Source organism: Dipodomys merriami, unplaced genomic scaffold (genome assembly GCF_024711535.1).
Source record: "Dipodomys merriami isolate MVZ:Mamm:240054 unplaced genomic scaffold, mDipMer1.0.p SCAF_112, whole genome shotgun sequence".
Lineage (NCBI taxonomy): Eukaryota > Metazoa > Chordata > Mammalia > Rodentia > Heteromyidae > Dipodomys > Dipodomys merriami.
This window is the reverse complement of record NW_027202405.1, coordinates 4,295,794-4,315,247: the sequence shown is the minus strand read 5'-3', so window position 1 is coordinate 4,315,247 and position 19,454 is coordinate 4,295,794. Positions and strand designations below refer to the sequence as shown.

The window sequence follows — 19,454 nt, the reverse complement described above, 5'->3', positions numbered from 1 at the left end:
AAACACGTACATACATACACAAAATGTAGTTTTATAGACCCCAAATGAAATACTAACATATTTCTTTACCATTACAATGATAATAATTGCATATCTACACTGAAAGTAGAATGGTAGTTGAAAGAGAGCACAGTGCAGCCCTATTCAACAAATTAAGCCACAATAAAACTTCATAAACAAAACCCCATCTATATTGAAATCAAGCATACACTTTCTGTTTGACTTTTTATTATCAAATTACTATGTGCTACAGGAAAGTCTCTAATGGATTGTATGTACATATTGTCTTTCATATTTTTCTGTATATTATACTTCAAAAATTTGAGCCTCTCCTTTCTAAGTATAATACTCATCTTTTCAAATGATGAGAATAGCATCCTTCTCTTTAGGTGTTATACTTTAGAAATATCTTATGCAATCCACTTTGGTGAAAATTATTTCAGTGTTGATAGAAATTTTGTGGTTGCAGATTTTTTTGCAGTTGCTTTAACAATTATTTATGCTTGTATTTTCAGATTCCAAGAAAACCAAAAAACCTTCAGAAGGTAGTAGAAATAATTCTTTTTTCAATTCTTTCTGATGAACCCTGAGGTAGTATATTTTCTTATGACTAGTACCTAGAAGAAACTAACATGAGAGAGAGAGGGAGATTATAATGAGAAATATTTCACAATAATAAAAAAATTGAGACTAGTCTGAATTTCAGTGACAGAGCAGTAGCCTAAAATTGAAAGCAGAGAAAAATAGTGACTATTATTGTAATAACACATATAATAATAATAAATATTGTGTATATTTTTCATATTGACTATTTTTGAAGAAACCTTTATCAAAAATTTTAACCACTCGTTCTCATCTGAATATATATAAAGTGTTTATTCAAGCTTTTAAGACTACCAATTATTAACAAATTAAAATGGTTAGCAATATAAATATAGATTTAATTCATTGTCAAATAATGTTTAGTCAAGTCACAGAACTACCTGTGATAATTGGCAAAACTTCAAAGCGAGGCAGTGGTGAAGTTCAAACTGATATGGACGGAGGCTGGGAAACCTAAAGTCTAATACATGTGTTGGTAATAAATTGTATCTTTAGAACTTGTTAAGAGCTATGGTTTTCTGTTTGTATTTTTTTTTTCAACAGAACTGCCAAAGGGAAAAAGTAAGGGAATGCATGCATAGTCTGTTTCGGTATAGTTTTTTGTCACTGCCACTGTCATTGGCCTGCTGGTATATTTAGACCTGCCATTTTGAACCTTGTTTTTCTATGTGCTATGTATGTGAACTCTGTTAATTTTTTTTTGCCAGAATGAAAGATATAAAACCCAAAGGCCATGGTAGCATAGCAAGCATTCTTAGAATTACTTCTTAACATGCATGTGTAAATTTAGTCTTTGCAACCTAATTTAATTTTAGGCTATAAGAAAATACTCAGTAGAAGTCCTTTGATAGATTAGTTTTTTAATCTCTTTCCCATTATCTGTCTTCCTATAACCCTTAAGCACTCCAGCATGCTCTTGTTGTATGTGGTATTTTTGTCTATCGATTATTTTCTTCTAAGAGGCACCACAGCTCTGTCAGATAGCATTGCTTGATCCTTACCTTCAGCATTGCTAAGTTACTTGGGTACAGTGCTAAAGCTGGTTGAAAGAATTTAGTAAGTAAGACCACAAGCCTTGAAGCTGTATGTTTTGCAACATACACACTCCTCTGCAGATAATATCACACAACTGAATGTTACTCAATTATCCATTAAAAAGGACACATTTCTAAGAAAGTAAAGATTTTAAGATACCATGGATTTTTTAACTGTGTTTAAAATATGCAGCAATTTCTAAAAATGTTTATGTATGAATTAGCCCTGTGCAAAGTTAGGACAGGGAGAGATATTCTATGTCATAAAAATGTTCAAACATATACTGTAGAAAGAATCATGAAATTATGCTACAACATAGCCAGAGGGAGCAATTTGTCAATGAAGAGGTATGTGCTTGTTCAGTCCCCTAGATTTATGAGTGGACACATCTGCTGATGAGTTCTGGCCCAGAAATACAGAAGCCATTTCATAAACGATGGCACCAGCAGAAAAAATGGAGAAAAACTAGAGACTTGAAAATGCCATTAATACACACACATGCATGTGTACATACATATGTATGTATATGTGTGTTTATATGTGTATTTTCATATGTGTATGCATGTATATTTAATCTGAAGGCCCTCCCTTTAGTGCATTTTCTATGATTTAAAATTTCTGCAGCTACACTGCACCTCTTGGGCACCCCTCAAGGCATTGTAATATTTAATAAATACACATGGTAAAAGCCAACTGTTTCCTCTCTTGAGAAGGTCTATGGACTTTAACTTGGGTGACAATTATGGGGAGAAACCCATTTGTTCCTAAGAACTATTAATTCTTTTCAAATAAACTTTGTTCTGGTTTGACACCTATACATGCCATCGGCTGTCATTTATGGTGGTTTCTGAATTTACTTGATTTGGATCTTTTCTGTCTTTAAATTTGCCTGGTATATATTTGCCTTATATATATATATATATATATATATATTATGATAACTATATATATATATTATGATAACTATATATATATATAGTTATCATAATTCTAAAAGTTAGATTTTTGTTTTGTTTTGGTTTGGTTTAAAAAATAGAATATAGGAATTAGGATGAAGAACATTCACACATTTTGTAAATTTCTGTCTCCTATGTCATTTTTCCCCCAAAAAGGATAGCAAAACAAACAGCAACAACAATAGCAACAGCAAAGCAATCCTGAACCAATCATAGACATGATTTGGTAATCCTTGTAGCACTCCTGAATTAATGTATATTTATTAAGCTAATGAAGGTAACTCAGCAATTACATTCTGCAGTATCTCTCCTAAGAAAAAATTATGCAATGTCTTTTCTGACATAGCATTGCCACAAATTATCACAGATACTTATTTGCTTATAAGATGGCTTTCTAATAGGAGAGGGGGAGCCCTTTAACTTTGACTCTCATAGTCAGGTGCTGTTTGATTTTGCTGTATACCTAAATGGGTTTCCAATGTTTTCTGATACCATCTCTATACATATGTCACAGAAGGGTTTCATAATCAGAGCTTTCATTCAGGAATGCATCAAATAACTAAACCATGTATTTAATGACTTCCCATTTGCAGACAATATTTAGTAATGTTTTCATTAGCTTTAATGTTCGCCAAGTCACCTATGCCTCTCCTTTAGACTTGCCACATATGGCCAAGTGATTCATTTTATTGGTCTTAGTGCCTAATGTATTCTTAGAAGAGATGAGTTGCTTGTTATGAATACATTAGTCCAAGCCTAGGAAATGAAATTGCATTTGGGGAGATTGATGTGATGTCCATAGAAAATTGTACGACACAAGATAGGGCTCATAGGAAAATTTTAGCATTAAAAACATCTTTGTGTTTTCAAAATCTTTTTAGTTAGTGAAACTGAGAAATCTCCATTATTTTTCTTTAAAATCTCAGATAACACCGTATCCCTACAGTAGCATTTCTTGAAAATCTTTTAATTTGACCAGCTTTTGAAAAGCCAAAATAAATGAGACTAGGAATACAAACCATAGCCCTTCATATAAAGTTAGTGTTCATTACAATGTCAGTGTCTGCTTCATAAAGAAGCCAGAATAATGCTTTGTCTCATCAATATTGACAAAAATGGCTTCTGAAAATAAAAACACATTTCTAATGAGAATACCTACCCTCATAAAGATTTGTCTTACAAGTTTTGCAAGGGTGTTTTGCTTCCTCCTTTGTATTCTTGCTTTGTTTTCTTGTCTTGAAAATAACTCAGCAAGGAATAGTTTAAGTAAATTAATTTCTATACTATAAGTAGGACCTCAGAAGAGGATGCCCATATGCATCTATACATTTTCATCTCTTGGGAATATTGAATTTGCAGCAGTGAGGGTTGAACTCAATGCCTAGCATTTGCTAGAGAAGTGCTCTACCATTTGAGCCCTTATTTACTTTAGTTATTCTTCTGGTAGAATCTTGTATAATTGCACAGGACCAGCCTTGGACAATGATCCTCCTCCCTACAACTACCATATATATGAGATCATAATGCTTGGTCTATTTATTTAAATAGAAGCTCTCTAATATTTTCTCAAAGTGGCCTTCAACCTCATTCTTCTCTTTATCTGCTGCCCAGATAACTGATAGCACAGCCATTAACCACTTTGCCTACCCCTCTAAGAAATATTTTCAAAGATCTGTAATAACTATGCGTTATTTTCTTATTTTTAATCCCATTTATATTTTTATCCAATGACAGCAAATTTAATTTATTTCCATTCCTTATTGATTCCTTTTTATTTTTCTGGGTTATAAACAAGAAATATTTGAATTCTTTTAATATTCAGAATAATTTGATAGTTTTGTGAGAAAATGAGATAATTTCTTTTTTGTGTACAACCTTAGTGATTTCGGGACAGTTGTTAGTTGCTGATATGCAGCTTCAATATGTGTATGTTGTTGTTAAAATAATGAATTTTAAGCTGGGCGCTGGTGGCTCATACCTGTAATCCTAGCTACTCAGGAGGTTGAGATCTGAGGAACATAGTTCAAAGCCAGCCTGTGTAGAAAAGTCCCCGTGAGGCTCTTATCTCCAAATCTGAAGTGGGACTGTGGCTCAAGTAATAGAAAACTAACCCTTGAGCACAAAGAGGCTCATGGACAGTGTCCAGGCCCTGAGTTCAAGCCCCACAACTGACAATAAATAAATAAATAAATAATGTAGATGGCTACTAGTGGTTCATACCTATAATCCTAACTACTCAAGAGGCTCAGATCAGAGGATCAGAGTTTGAAGCCAGCAACAGAAAAGGCTGTGAATATCTATTTCTAATTAATCAGCAACAACCTGGGCTGGAGGCATGACCCAAGCCATCAGCAATCAAGATGAAGGAGGGTGTAAGGCCTTCAGTATAAATATAGGTACCTGCAAAAAATAAAAATGTTACTACACCTAAGATGTAAAGGATAAAAATACTAACAGCAATAATATTTTTCAGAACAGGAAAAGAAAGAAAAACATGCAGAACCAGGTAACATTTAAATTTTCTCTGTTTTCTTAATTTTTCCATATTATTTATTTCTTAACTGAATACTGAATTATAAATGAATGGCTAGAAATAATGACTTTTTTTAAATTTAACACAGCAAAGTCTCCAAAGAAAGACCCTCCAGGTATGAGTGATGTAATTGGAATCTTCTTATTAATGCTTATAGGCAGACACAGTCTCAGTGACACTAAAAGACAGGAAATGTTTCAGCATTTTCCACTAGCAGTCATATCTAACTTTGGAATCTCTTCCCCCTTTATGAGTACAGTCTATTTTTTCCATCAGAGTAATTTCACAAGTAGGCCATAACACATTTTCATATGTGTGCACATGAGCAGAAGCTAAGACCCAACATACAAATACAAAGCCCTACAAAAAGGCTAGTGAAATGACTAAATGGAAGATGATTAAAAGTTAAGTATGACAGCCTATATTAGATATCAAGAAATTAAATAATTTAAATATATGAGAGTATATAGATACATATACAATTCAAGTTGTGATTATAACAGAAAAAAATAACAGTGATTAACTATATTGTTAAAATTAGAACCACCAGAGAAGTTGTCAACTGATTTCTTTCTTTTCATCCTAAAGACTGAGGAATATGCATTTGAGTGAATGTATAAATCATTAAATGCTTAGATAACTTAAAATGGAAAATAGTGAATGAGCGTTCTGTGTTGGAAGACGATATATGATAACCAAATCAAAATAATCTGGAATTCATGGAAAATATTTATTATCAAACAACCTCAAAGAAAATGGAAAAGCTGTATATTCGCTTTTCCACATCCACTTTTCCTCAATCCCAGGATTATATACACATATACATACATATGGTATATATATGTGTATTTATATATATATATATATATATATATATATATATATAGTCTTGAGAGACAATACTGAAGTTTCAAACGATGTTATAATTATTTTTTAAAAAGTAGGCAAACATTTAATTGATGTAGATCTTATTCTTTGTTGTCATTAACAGCTCCAAGTGAAAAACAAGTAAAAACAAGTATGTTGAAAACATTTTTTTAAAAAGCTCACTAATTTTTTTAACAGCTTACTCATTTTAGTTTTCTGCTATGGAATTTGCTAATGCTAATTTTTAAGGCTGACTTACCAAATGCTCTATGTATGATTCTTTATTGTATTGCAATAACCTGCAAAACTACTCCTCTCTTTTTTTCTGTGAATCCATTTTTATGAAAATATAGAACTTTAACTTGTAAATATTGGATTTTTCCATCATAATCTCTCTTTTTGGTTATTTGTGCTTTTGCATTTTCTTTTGCAGAGTAAGTGATTCCTTCGGTTTCTTAAACACTTCAAAACTAATTAGTAAATAATCCTAAGCATTATAAACTTGATCAACCTAATTTTTCTGAACTTGGGTCTTCAGTGAAATCTTGTCTCCCTCAAATTTTCCTAAAGTAGCTCTTGTAGGCTCAAGATTTCATTTCATTTCATTTATGCCCTCAGATATGAAGTATTGACTAATAACTAACCACAACAGCACTTTTGTATTAATGATTGCTTTGACAAAATGCTGAGGAAAACATGCTCACTTCTCTTGGTATTTCTCAATTGTTATTAACAAAAAAATTACTTTAACCACAGACATTTTACAACAGGAAAAACTGTGGTTATCTTCTGTTTAAATATATATATATATATTATTTTAAAAATATTGTACAGAGGAGTTACGGTTACATGAGTAAGGTAATGAGTACATTTCCTATGGAGCCTTGTTATTCCTCCTTTGTTTTTCCCCTACCATCCCTTCCCTCCACACATCCCCAACTCCTCCCTCCCTCCTCCCAGAATTGTAAAGTTCATTTCCAACATAGTGTCTTATACAACTCATTGGTACAATGGATCAGCCTGTACCCTTATTTAAGCATTTTTTAAATTTCCTTTCCACTCCCCAAATTATAAAAATGTATATACAAGATGCAGGGCATTGGAATCAAATGCAGTGAAAACAGGAGTTATACCATGGGGAAGAACATACAAAAGAAACAAAAGCTGGGCACCAGTGACTCATGACTGTAATCCTAGCTACTCAGGAGGCTGAGATCTGAGGATCGCGGTTCAAAGCCAGCCTGGGCAGGAAAGTCTTATCTCCAATAAACACTCAGAAAATCGAAAGTGGCACTGTAGCTCAAGTGGTAGAGTACTAGCCTTGAGCTGAAGAGCTGAGGGACAGCGCTCAGGCCCAGAGTTCAAGATCCATGACCAACCAAAAAAAAATCACATAGTACATTATAAATACATTAAAAACAATAGCAACAATAGCAAGCAAGAAAAAAACACGTGTCCCTCTCTTGGGGTTCATTTCGCTTAACATCATCTTCTATGGTCATATGTACATAGCTTTTGACCTTTTCTGCTGGACATAGCTAGCAAGATGAATAGAAACTCCACAGATTGGGAGAAGAGCTTTACTAGTCATACAATGGACAAGGGTCTCATATCTAAAATATACTTAAAACTCAAAAAATTAAGTCCCCCAACAACAAATCCTCAAAGAAACAACTGCCTGATAAATACGGACTTAAAGAGAAACTTCTCTGAAGAGGAAAAAAGAATGGCCAATAGACACATGAAGAAATGTTCAACTTCTCTAGCCATAAAAGAAATGCAAATCAAAACAGCATAGAGATTCAACCTCACCCCAGGCAGAATGGCTATAATCAAGAACTCTAGTACCAACAAATGCTGGAGGAGATATGGCCAGAAGGGAACCCTACTGCATTGTTGATGGGAGTGTAAACTTGTTCAACCACTTTGGAAAGCAGTATGGTGGTTCCTCAAAAGACTCCACATAGAGTTCCCCTATGACCCAGCAATCCCACTTTTGGGCATTTACCAGAATGATCACAAACAAGACCATACTAAAGCTACCAGCACAATGATGCTTATTGCAGCATTATTTACCATAGCTAAGATACGGAACCAACCCAGATGCCTCTCAGTAGATGGATGGATCAAGAAAATGTGATATATATATATATATATATATATGCATTCAATGCCTCCATCAGAAAGAATGACATCACCCCATTTGTTAGGAAATGGAAAGACTTGGAAAAAAAATTATATGAAGTCAAATAAGCCAGGCCCAAAGAAACATAGGTCTCATGGTTTCCTCTATTTGTGGTTATCTTCTTTAAGCTGATATGTGGACTTTATGCTCGAATCACAATGACAGATATAATTGTTTGAATTTTCCTTTCAAGTTAAAGGAAATAAATATGGAGGGCAGTACTATTACATTAAAATTATATTTTCTTTCTTGTTGGATTTTTTGAGATAAGGCATATCACTTAAAGAATATTTTAGAATAATTAGAAAATATATTTTAAAAAACTTGATATGAAAGACTTGTCTCTTTTGTCAACAAAAACTTTATAGCTGCAATTGTTAAAATAGATATGGATGACTTTAAAGAAGAGGTTTAGCATGAAACTTCCATTTACATGTCCATAAAAAGTTTTGAATTTAAAGTTGAATGTAAAGCTAATTGGACCTCTGTGTCATGGCTGGCTTAGCATGCTAACACTTATTCTGTAAAAATGCATAATCAAGAAAATGCAGAAAACAAAACTGGTAATTTTGTAACTCTGATAGAGAATTTTAGATTGAAAATTGCTCTGAAAATTAACAATTTCTTACTCGGAAATGTGACATATAGATAAAAATGTTCATCTGCAAACAACATCTGTAAATACTGCAGTCTATGGAACTCTTCAATCCAGTTCTCAAGACATCAGCATCTTTTGTAAGAAATTAGAAAGTTAGGTTGCTAAACTACTTTAAACTCAATATAAAAATATCAAAAGTTAATATTTAGCTCTTTATATGGTTAAGCTATTTCACTTTGACCTGGACATTATCCTTCAATACAAATATTAACCAACAGTAATTCACAAACTGTGTAAGTTGTCTAAAAATAGCATATATTCAACTATTTCTATAACAACTAAGAGAAATGTTTTTGTTTTGTGGCATTGATTCAAGACTGATAGCAAAATTGCATAACTGCATTTAATAGTGGGCTATATGTAAAGATAATTCCTCCTATAAATAGTAAATATTTCTACAAATATTTCCAAAAAGCCTTTAAATATTCCATATTGCTTTGTATAGAGAACCTCCTCATTTTGAGTATGATTTTACAATGTCTTAAATAATGAGGGCAAATATAAATGAGATGTGTAGCTGACAACACAAATCAATTATTTATGTGACAGAATCCCATGATATTGAATTTGACAGGAAAGCTAAAATGGACAGAGCTAATCCATGGGAAATACAAAAAGTGATTTACCATTGACACTGGGTTAAAGAAACAACTACAAGTTACCCTGGGATTTGAAGTTTTGAAGAATAACCAAATTCTATAGGAGAAATACAGGCAAGAACAAGCTTTGTGCTTGTCATCAGTTCTCACAGAACTTTGTTTATATTGATGCCCTTTTAAACATATTATCAGTAGACTTTATTACTGGGCCTCTGTACAGATCTTACTCTGGCTGTGTTCCTTATTTTTTCCCAGTACTTAATTATTATTACTGGGCCTCCGTACAGATCTTACTCTGGATCTGTTCATTATTTTCTTTCCCAGTACTTAATGAGGCAATACTAAGGAGGCATTGATGATACTTCCTCATCTGAAGGGACATGGCCAGAGGTGGTGTTGATGGAAGAAGCATGTTGGGAATGAGGGAGGAATGTGAAGCCTTGGCAATTCTGCAAGTCAGCACAGATTCTTTTGCATATCAAAAACTGCTTCAGTGTGAAAGGGTGAACATATTGGTGTAAGCCTGCAATCCCATCGATTTAGGATATGAAACCGGAAGACTTGAAGTACAAGGACCGCCAAGTACATAATTAGTAAGATCTCAATCTAAACCAGCAAGCCAGGTGATGGGTGATGCTCCTGTCATCCTAGGTACAGGGGAAGTTACAGGTATGAAGATCATGGTCTGAGGTTGGACATAATAAAAATGTGAGGCACTACCTGAAAAAAAATAACAAACTAAAGCAAAATAGGCTGAGTGCACAGCTCAAGTGGTAGCATTATGTGCCCAATAAGTACAAATCCCAGATTCGAAACCCAAACACCAAGAAAACCAATCATTTAAATTTAAAAAGCAAATAAAAATTGAGGTAAATATAACCTAGTACAGTGAACAATTTATAGAATGTTTCATACTTCCATATCTGAATGTTTTATTTCTCTGTATAGCAAATATTTCCCTATAGGAAAGTTTCAGATTTTATAATAGGACTCAAAAGTCCTCCTATAAAAAGTCCAGTGAGGAAGTCCCTCTGCCTGTTCTCTTCACTTGAAAATAATCTTGAGTGTTTTGTTGTTGTTTTTTTTTGGGGGGGGTTGTTTTTGGATTTTTTTGTTTTGGGGGGGGGGGTTGAGCAGGAGGCTCCCTCCTGTAATCCTAGCTACTCAGGAGGCTGAGGTCAGAGGATTGTGATACAATGCCTGCCCTGGCAAGAAAGTCCAAGAGACTCTTTCCTCTAATTAGCCACCAGAAAACTGGAAGTGGAGCTGTGGCTCAAAGTGGTAGAGCACCAGTATTTGGCAAAAGAGCTCATGAAAAGTGCCTAGATTCTAAGTTCAAGCCCAATGACCAACAAAAAGAAAGAAAGAAATGTTTAGCAAGAACAAGTAAGATTAAGGAACTTCAAGGTAAAATAATTTTAAAATTTACATATGACTTTCTCTTTTTCAAATTATAAATAAAGCACACTAACACATTGTAAAAAATATAACAAAGATGTATGTGTTCCCTTCCCTACAAATCTTTGCTGTACCTTCTAGCACAGTAGCTATCACAACAGAAATAGACTATATGATTTCTAAGCAGAGAGGACCAAACATAGAGATTATTTTTTAGGTTATAAAGTATCTAGTAATCTAATACCACCAAGGGAAATTTTCACAAAGGGATGTATTACCACTGTTTGCTGAATATATTTGGTAACGTGACTGTTTTACTCTATTTTATTGTCAGTGAACATTTCAGTATTTTAATACACGTAGAAGCACAGCTTGTAGCTCACCGATCCCATATCAAGGACTTTAGGACTCATGCTTATCCCACATGCATGTTTGTGTCTATGAGCAATTTCATCAAAGAAAATCACCAAAGACCTGGTTAGCGCCAAAGTCTAGTCAGTGTTCCAACAGTTCCATATCCTGAGTCTTAGTAATAAAACATCTTCTGATAAGCCAAGTGCCAGAGACTCGTGAGCTTCTAATATTAGCTACTCCAGAGACTGAGATCTGAGGACCCTGGTTGAAAGGCAGATTCGGCAAGAAAGACTGTGAGACTCTTTTCTAAAATTAACCACCAAAAATCCAGAAGTGGTGCTATAGTTCAAGTGGTAGAATACTAGACTTGAACACAAAAGCTCAGGGACAGTGCCTAGGCCTTGAGTTCAAGACCCAATACTGTACCCTCTCCAAAGTTCCCTGATATTATATTTTAAAAGGATATCACAAATTTGGGCATAGGTATAAGCAAATCACCTAACAAAGGACAGAAAAATAGTCATAAATATCTGATATAAGAAAGAACGGACATTTAGGACACAGCATGAGTAGATGATTTTATATTGTTGCTGACGTAGTTAGTATACAGTACAAAAATGCAATTTATTTCTATTTAATAGAACTCCAACCTATCAATTCCAGATAGCTAAGGAAATAATGTAATGAAAGCCAAGCACATTATTGTGTTTTATAAGCACAAGAAAATATATTTGTGCATTTTCTTGAAGTTAAGGAACATTTGAAAATATATACATGAAAAATTCATGGGATGAATTTAAAAGCAAATACATTTTATTGTATTAATAATTAAAAACTTTATCAACATAGGTTATAGAGTTAAAGATTAAGTCACATACTTGAAAAAGGAATCTGTAACAAATAAATACAATATATTAGTAGCAAAACATCAGCAGAATATATTAGCATGCTTACAAAATATATGAATACCCTCTGAATAGATCCAAGAATGTTGAACTTCTAGGTAATAATTAAAAATCACAAAATACAATTTATCCATACCATATTGACAATAAATAAAAAATACAACAATTTTGTTATGGTGATGATTAGAGACATAAGTACTTATATGTTCTGCTGATGTGAATTTATAACTTTGTGGGAAATATAGCATTGATCTAGACAAGTCAAATGAGCATAGTCCAGGCCAATAAAATTCAGGCACATGTGTACAAGGAAACTTGCATAGAAAGACTGCCAGTGGCATTACTTATAATTACAGAAAACTAGATCTAACCTAGTGTTCATTGACAGGGGACTGGGGGGTGGGGGCTAGTAATTTGCAGAATACACAACAGAATGCTCTACATTATTAACAGCACCCCACTGGTATCATTTGTATTAACATGACTACATCTCAAAACATACTGTGAAAGAAAGAAATCGAAAAAATCAAAACCATTTTATATAAAGTTATTTCACTTCTCCATAGAATTTGATTCATTTAAAATGATCTTTTATTTGTCTAGTGATAAATACAATATAAATTCAAATATAGGCATCAAAATAATAACAAAAACAAGGACAACAAGAACTCTGAGATGGACACACATGTAATGGTAGTAGGGAAAAGTGGTGTCCAAAGGCCTTGGTGTTATTGTCTCAAGCATACAGGGGATGTGCAAAGGCTAGCATTCTTTGTTGCCATTAATTAAAAGGGGAGGGGCATAGAGTTAAGTATCAGTCTGAAGTAAAATACAGAGCCATATGAACTGTTCGGACTGGAGAAATGGTAGAAGTCACTGAGGTAAATGGATGAAGATCATGTAATATTAGTCGTAACGGGTCCTTAGGGGAAGTTTGTTTACCAAATCCCCAAATTTAGTCAAAAACCAACAGTCTAAGCATCTTCTGGGAACTGGTTAGATATGTCGATTCTCAGGTGTGCCCATAATGACTGGACCCAGCCTCTATTGTTTAACGAAACTCTGGGATGAGTGAGAGATGTATTGAAGTTGCGGACCCACTCATCTGTCTATCTGATGGAAACAAAATCCGTAATGGAGCTAGGTCCCAAAACTCCTAAAGTCTTGAAACAGCATAAAGGAGAGGGTACATCTTCCAAACTGAGCATTCGATATTAAGAGTCTTTTAATTTCTCATATTGAGGAAGTCCTGAAAGTCCTACACTTGATACCTTTTACAACCCAGGGTTTAGGGCACTGGTAGCACAAGGTTGTGAAGCTATGTGGCCTGTTGGCTCCTTGTTTCAGACCCTTTGCTGCCGAATAAACACTGAAGTGGGTGTGTTGCATACAAATGCCAGTAAAAAATAAATATGAAATAAAAATGTGAACATGTGGTCAAGAAGAATAATCTCATACAATGTAAAGAGTTTATTAAATGAGCAACTAAAGGGTTCCAAAACCATTACCACTTCTTCATTATTTTTCTTATTTTCCTGTGGACTTCAGATTTGAGATTTTTGATCAAATTTTGATCAAAGACCATCATTTTAGAATGTGTCTCCATGGCCACTCTCTTACCTTCCATGTTAGATGTTCAGGGAAACACGAAGAAGCCATTTGTGGGCTTTATAATTGTCTTTCTCTCTCAGCAATATTCAAGTGGAATCACCTCTAATATGCTCATCGTTAACAATGTAAAGGCAGTTTGCTGAGGTCACATCTCTATCATAATCAACAAATTAGGCATTTAAAAATGCTCTTCTTCATTACTTAAAATGTATGCCCTGTTGCATTCTGCACATTACACCATAATCAGAATAAATTTAGTATCACAAATAATACTTTAGAAGGCAGTTTCCATATTGTTATTTAGTAAAACTAGTTTATTGGGAAATAAAAATCTTATAACAATTTTGTGTTTGGCTTTTTCTGCAGCTTGCTTTGCTTTCCGGCGCCACATACACTTTAACTCTTGCTAGTTGGGCTTTTGTCTGGCTAATCATACAATAAGGTATTGATCTTCAATTTCTGACACCCATTTCTCACACCTTTAATAACTGAATTTTCAGAAACTGAACGAGCCAAAGAAGTTGGTGCTGCCTCCACGAAGAAAGGTAAATGCATTATACTCACAACTTGACATGTTAAATTGCAATCTTGTGTTCAACTCTTTGAAGAATTAAAAAAATCATTAGAAAATTAAAATCAACTTAAGGAAAATGATGCTGTGGTTGTAATTCACTGATTCAAGTTTTTAACATGATATACAGGATAGCACCTAGGAAAGTGCCTAGTTATTGGTTTCACTGTATCATAGATTCAGAAAGAAGCGCACAGTAAAAATTTGTAGTGTTTTTTTTTTGCAAGGCTTTATCATTTCAGTTATAATAGTAACAATATGATTCACTTAGGACCCTTAATTGATGCTAGCAATTATAGTCAAATTGCAAGCTAGTTTTTGGAACGTTGTTAAAATGTTCCTGGATTCCACTCATTTCATTCAAATTCAGTATATTGCTTGAAGTGGTTAGGGCTGGAACAAATCAATTTTTGATTAAGATTTTTCACATGAAATTGTTCTTGTGAACAATATGAAATTAAGAAGTTTATTCCATGAGTTATTGACTTGGTATATTTTTCTTTTGGGGAAATTTGGAATGAAATCAATAATGCTGCCAATATTTTTTTTTGGGGGGGGGTCAGATCGTGGGCCTGAACTCTGGGCCTAGGCACTGTCCCTCAGCTCTTCAGCTCAAGGAGCTCTTCAGCTCAAGGCTAGCACTCTACCACTTGAGCCACAGCGCCACCTCCGGCTTTTTTTTTCTGCTTATGTGGTGCTGAGGAATTGAACCCAGGGCCTCATGCATGCAAGGCAAGCACTCTACCACTGAGCCACCTTCCCAGCCCATGTTGCCAATATTTTTGAAGATTTTTTTAAAATTAGCAATACTTCTTCAATATATATTCATATATATATATATATAACTATCTATCCTCTGTCCCTCCCTCTTTACCTCCCTATATTCTTCCTTTCCTTCTTCTCTCCATTTTGCCTTCTCTCTTTGCCCTTGTCCCTCCCATCTTTCATTCTTTTTTCCCTTCTTTCTTCACTTCCTTATTCATTATATTCATTCTGAAGAGATCAGAACCAGTTACCTTAAACACATTTTTTTATTAGTTTCATTGTTCCTTTAAAGCAACCTGAATTTAACATACTCCCTGTAACACATATTTGATTAAAAAGAAAGCTAATCTGGGCAAGAGTGGCTCATGCCTATTATCCTAACTACCAGAAGGCTAAGATCTGAGGATTGAGGATCAAAGCCAGCCCTGGCAAGAATGTACCCATGAGGCTCTTATCTCCAAATAACCTCTCAAAAACCAGAAGTGAAGCTATGGCTCAAAGTAGTAGAGTCCTAGCTTTGAGCAAAAGAGCTCAGGGACAGGCCCAGTCACTGAGTTCAAGCCCTATGACGAAAGAAAGAAAGAAAGAAAGAAAGAAAGAAAGAAAGAAAGAAAGAAAGAAAGAAAGAAAGAAAGAAAGAAAGAAAGAAAGAAAGAAAGAAAGAAAGAAAGAAAGAAAGAAAGAAAGGAAGAAAGAAAGGAAGAAAGGAAGGAAGGAAGGAAAAAAGGAAGGAAGGAAGGAAGGAAGGAAGGAAGGAAGGAAGGAAGGAAGGAAGGAAGAGAAAAGAATCCTCTGAATGTTCTCACTTCAATTAATTACTTCAGGAGAGATGATCTGATTTTGTGTGAATAATTTCTACTGTTTTGATGTTTACCTCAGTAAGCAGCAAATCTTCCACCGAAAGGAATAAATTTTAGAGAAAGAATAACTCAAGAAATATAGTACATACATGGGTCTATTATTTATCTTTGAGCTACTTGTGATTTTGAATGTGCTTATTTAATATTTAAATGAATCTCAAACATGATTACATTGTCCTTTCAGTTGATTAAGCCATGGAAACTTGAATATAAAGGAGCATTTTGTTGACATTTGCAAGACACTAAGTGACTCTAGCAATAACCTGGAATGTAAGCCAATTAATCATAGAGCCTTCAAGTGGAATTCTTTGCAGAGCTTGTTTATCAAAACACAGTACAGAGGAATAAAGTTGAAAAAAAAAGTGGATATGCTAGCAGGAACACTGCAAGAGATTATTGTTTTTTTCTCTTATTCTTTAAGATTAGATTTAAGGTTTCAATTGCATTATAGAGAGATGAGGACTCTGCTAAAAAGCATGAGAATACCTTATTGTAAACAAAGTATTTGGCATTGAATCCATTGCAGAAAAAAAAATGCTTTCATAAGCAGAAGCCACATTTCTGACGGGAACTCTTCTTTATACCTTATCTTTGCTTTGCAGCTGTACCTGCAAAGAAGGAAGAGAAAACAACCAAGACAGTGGAACAAGGTAAAAAAAAATGAAGGAGGTTGACATTATCTTCTTTAGAAAGACAACAGCATGTGGAGCAAAGCAATGGATTCAGACAGGCGGAAGACAATAACCTTTAAATCTATTGCTGGATATCATTGTTCTTGCATGTTTTTCTGTGCCCTGGAGAATGTGAGGAGAAAATCTGGGTTTGTCTTTCTTTTGTTTGTAAAACTCTGGTGTATGTATTCAGAACAGGAAAACTCCACATACGGCTTAATTACATCAGCAGAGATGCTGAAGATCTTTGGGAATAGGGAAATCAGCTAAGGGAAACTAGCAGACATGTTCTTGCTCTGGTTTTATTTCAATGCCACTTTATTGATGATAGACAGGAATGAAGACGACCCAGTCAGATATAAGCAAAAACTACTTGCAACGCTTGAAAATTCATATGTTATAAAATATAGGAGAAAAATCAACAGCAAAAGTAAATTAGTTCAGTTTATAGGATGGCTTTATTAATTAACTCACCTGAAAAGATTGGCATTTTAGTGCTTAAGCTCTAAAGCCATAAAGTACCCATGCATTCTATTTATAAAAGTTGCTATATAATAATTAGATCACTGCAGGAAATGCTTCAGGAAAATGCGACAGTAAACTGGACCCAAAATGTTGAGAGTGATATTGTGCTTTTTCTTGGAGCTCAAATTAAGTGCAAAGATCAGTCAAGATTAATTTTGGGGGGATTCTCAGAATAAAAGTCACATTATAATTGTATTGATAAAGCTTTCTTTGGTTTCTGAGTAACAGCTGACATTGTACAAGATACTGGATTACTTGTGTGTACTTCTTGAAGGCAATGAATACTTTGTCTCAGAAATACATATTAGAGGTGCTAATTCCCCATTTTAGATGGCTCAGTTATGTAAATTTCAGCATCTAAACTTTTTACTTTAGAAAGAGGGTAATTATTCTCTGTTTTGTCAATCTGCCAAAGTATGATTGTATGATGAATCATACAATAAAAAGGAAAAAATGTGTCAAGGATGCAAAAAGGCACTAGTTCTGAAACATTTAGGCTTTTTTTTCTCTCTAAAATCAAGCTAAAAAAATCACAACATTTTGATTCCACTTAACTTCCTAGTTTGGTTCCCTTCAAGAATGAAGAATCTCACATTTCAGTTATGGGTTGCTTTTGTAACCACAGATAATATTAAGAAGAGCTTGACTACAACACAAAACACCCACACTAATAAAAATAGCACATAAGAGATAATGGATTTGCAGACTGAATGCTTATCTTGTCTTATCTTCATGTGCATGTCAGTTTCATTGATTCTCCAGTGGGCAAAAGACTAGAAGGAATTCTTCAAGATGGAAAAAGAGTCCTTCAGATTTTTTTTAAATAATTTTTAATTTATATTACATTTTAACTTATGAACATTTGCACTTTTAACTCATGAAAAGCAAGTATCTTTTTATATTAATTTAGCAATTCAAATATTTTATGACAGTGGCTTAAATTATTTTTAACAGAGCATAATAGGAAATTATGTTTTTGAATACAGTGTCCATTTATATGATGGGTATCTATGGCTAATAGTTTCTATTTTAAGATTTTAATAAAACTAGAATTGTGGTAGAATAAATCATAGATAACTATATTCTACATATTTCATCACAGTATTCTAATATTTATTAATAATTTGGTGCATGGCCTTGTGGATATTTCTTCCTTATGTATTGGTTACATTCAGAAGTATAAATAATCTAAACACAGTTTTTAATCCATTAAATATAATTAAGTTGTCATCAAAATACTTTTTATTCATTTAAATTTGGACCTGTAGAATTCATGAAGAAAAGCCTTAATGATTTTTATAATTTGTAATAGATTTCAAATGCACTTTATGGCATGAGTATGTGTACTGAATCTCTAGATTTAGTGTGCATTAAAATTTTACTATCAAAGTGTTATCTAGGATGAATTCTATAGTATGGGAAATTCATATTGTAAAAGGCGGAAGGAATTTGATGTTACTGTAACTTAGCAAAATAGACCTCATAACATGTATGAGACAGAAATTTATTTATTCCAAGTTTTGAAAAATACCAAAAAAATGTAATTCTTTTTTATCATTAGTTCTTGATAAATTATATGTAATTATTCAGGAGTGCATGCACATATCATTAGCCATTTCTCTTCATGTACAAAGCTATTTTCTGGTAATAAACAGGACACTTTTTCCCTGTACATGTCTACCACACTAAATACTTCTACCCTTACAGGAAGATGAAGGAATGCCAATGATAAGGAATGTATAAGTTCTATCCTAAGAGTTATCTTTCTACATTTATAATAGCATCTTGAGCAAGTATATTACATCCAATCAATACAATAACTCATGAGTTATTGAGTTATTATAAATTGTTGGCTGGTATTCCATTTCTAATATTTACTTGCATGTTTTCTTTCTTTGGAATTATTTTTTAAAAATCTATCTGCCTTGTAAAAATTAATTTCCTTTCATTTAGTCTTTGTCTCTCAAAATAAAATATTAGTAAGATTTTCTTTGTTTCCAGCTTAGAGTAAGGCAAAACTGGTACTCAAAAGAAACATTATAAGACATAGAAGAATTCCAGGGAAAAAAATTAAATGTCCAAATTGTAAGTCCTCCCTTTAAAGTTACTTAAGTCTTCAAGTAGAAAGGTTTAAAAAAAGTTATAAGATAAAATCACTTGCAAATCATCTCCCTTTTTTTCATTTGTTACATGTGTAATACTAATAAAGCAGTCTGTTCTAAGATAGCATAGTAGTGTTGCATGGAGTAAGTGTTCAATACAAACTTGTGGATTGAATGCCAGTTAGATTAATTGAAAGAAAGCAATACTCAGATGACCTAGATTTTAATAAACTGTCTAACAGACTTTGTAACTATG

General features: G+C 33.6%; 1 protein-coding gene across 29 annotated transcripts in view; it reads left to right on the top strand.

Moving 5' to 3' along the window:
* Nucleotides 1–19,454, top strand: part of LOC138822567 (triadin-like) — a 180,900-nt gene that overhangs the window by 84,320 nt on the left and 77,126 nt on the right. For 25 of the 29 annotated variants that reach the window (XM_070015365.1, XM_070015363.1, XM_070015393.1 and 22 more), the window contains 7 exons: nt 516–545; nt 1,147–1,164; nt 5,068–5,100; nt 5,216–5,242; nt 6,119–6,145; nt 14,205–14,249; nt 16,503–16,550. In XM_070015365.1, the coding sequence (XP_069871466.1) occupies nt 516–545; nt 1,147–1,164; nt 5,068–5,100; nt 5,216–5,242; nt 6,119–6,145; nt 14,205–14,249; nt 16,503–16,550 (228 nt within the window). The remainder of the gene's footprint in view (nt 1–515; nt 546–1,146; nt 1,165–5,067; nt 5,101–5,215; nt 5,243–6,118; nt 6,146–14,204; nt 14,250–16,502; nt 16,551–19,454) is intronic. The other 4 variants (XM_070015369.1, XM_070015366.1, XM_070015373.1 and 1 more) reach the window with 3 other exon arrangements.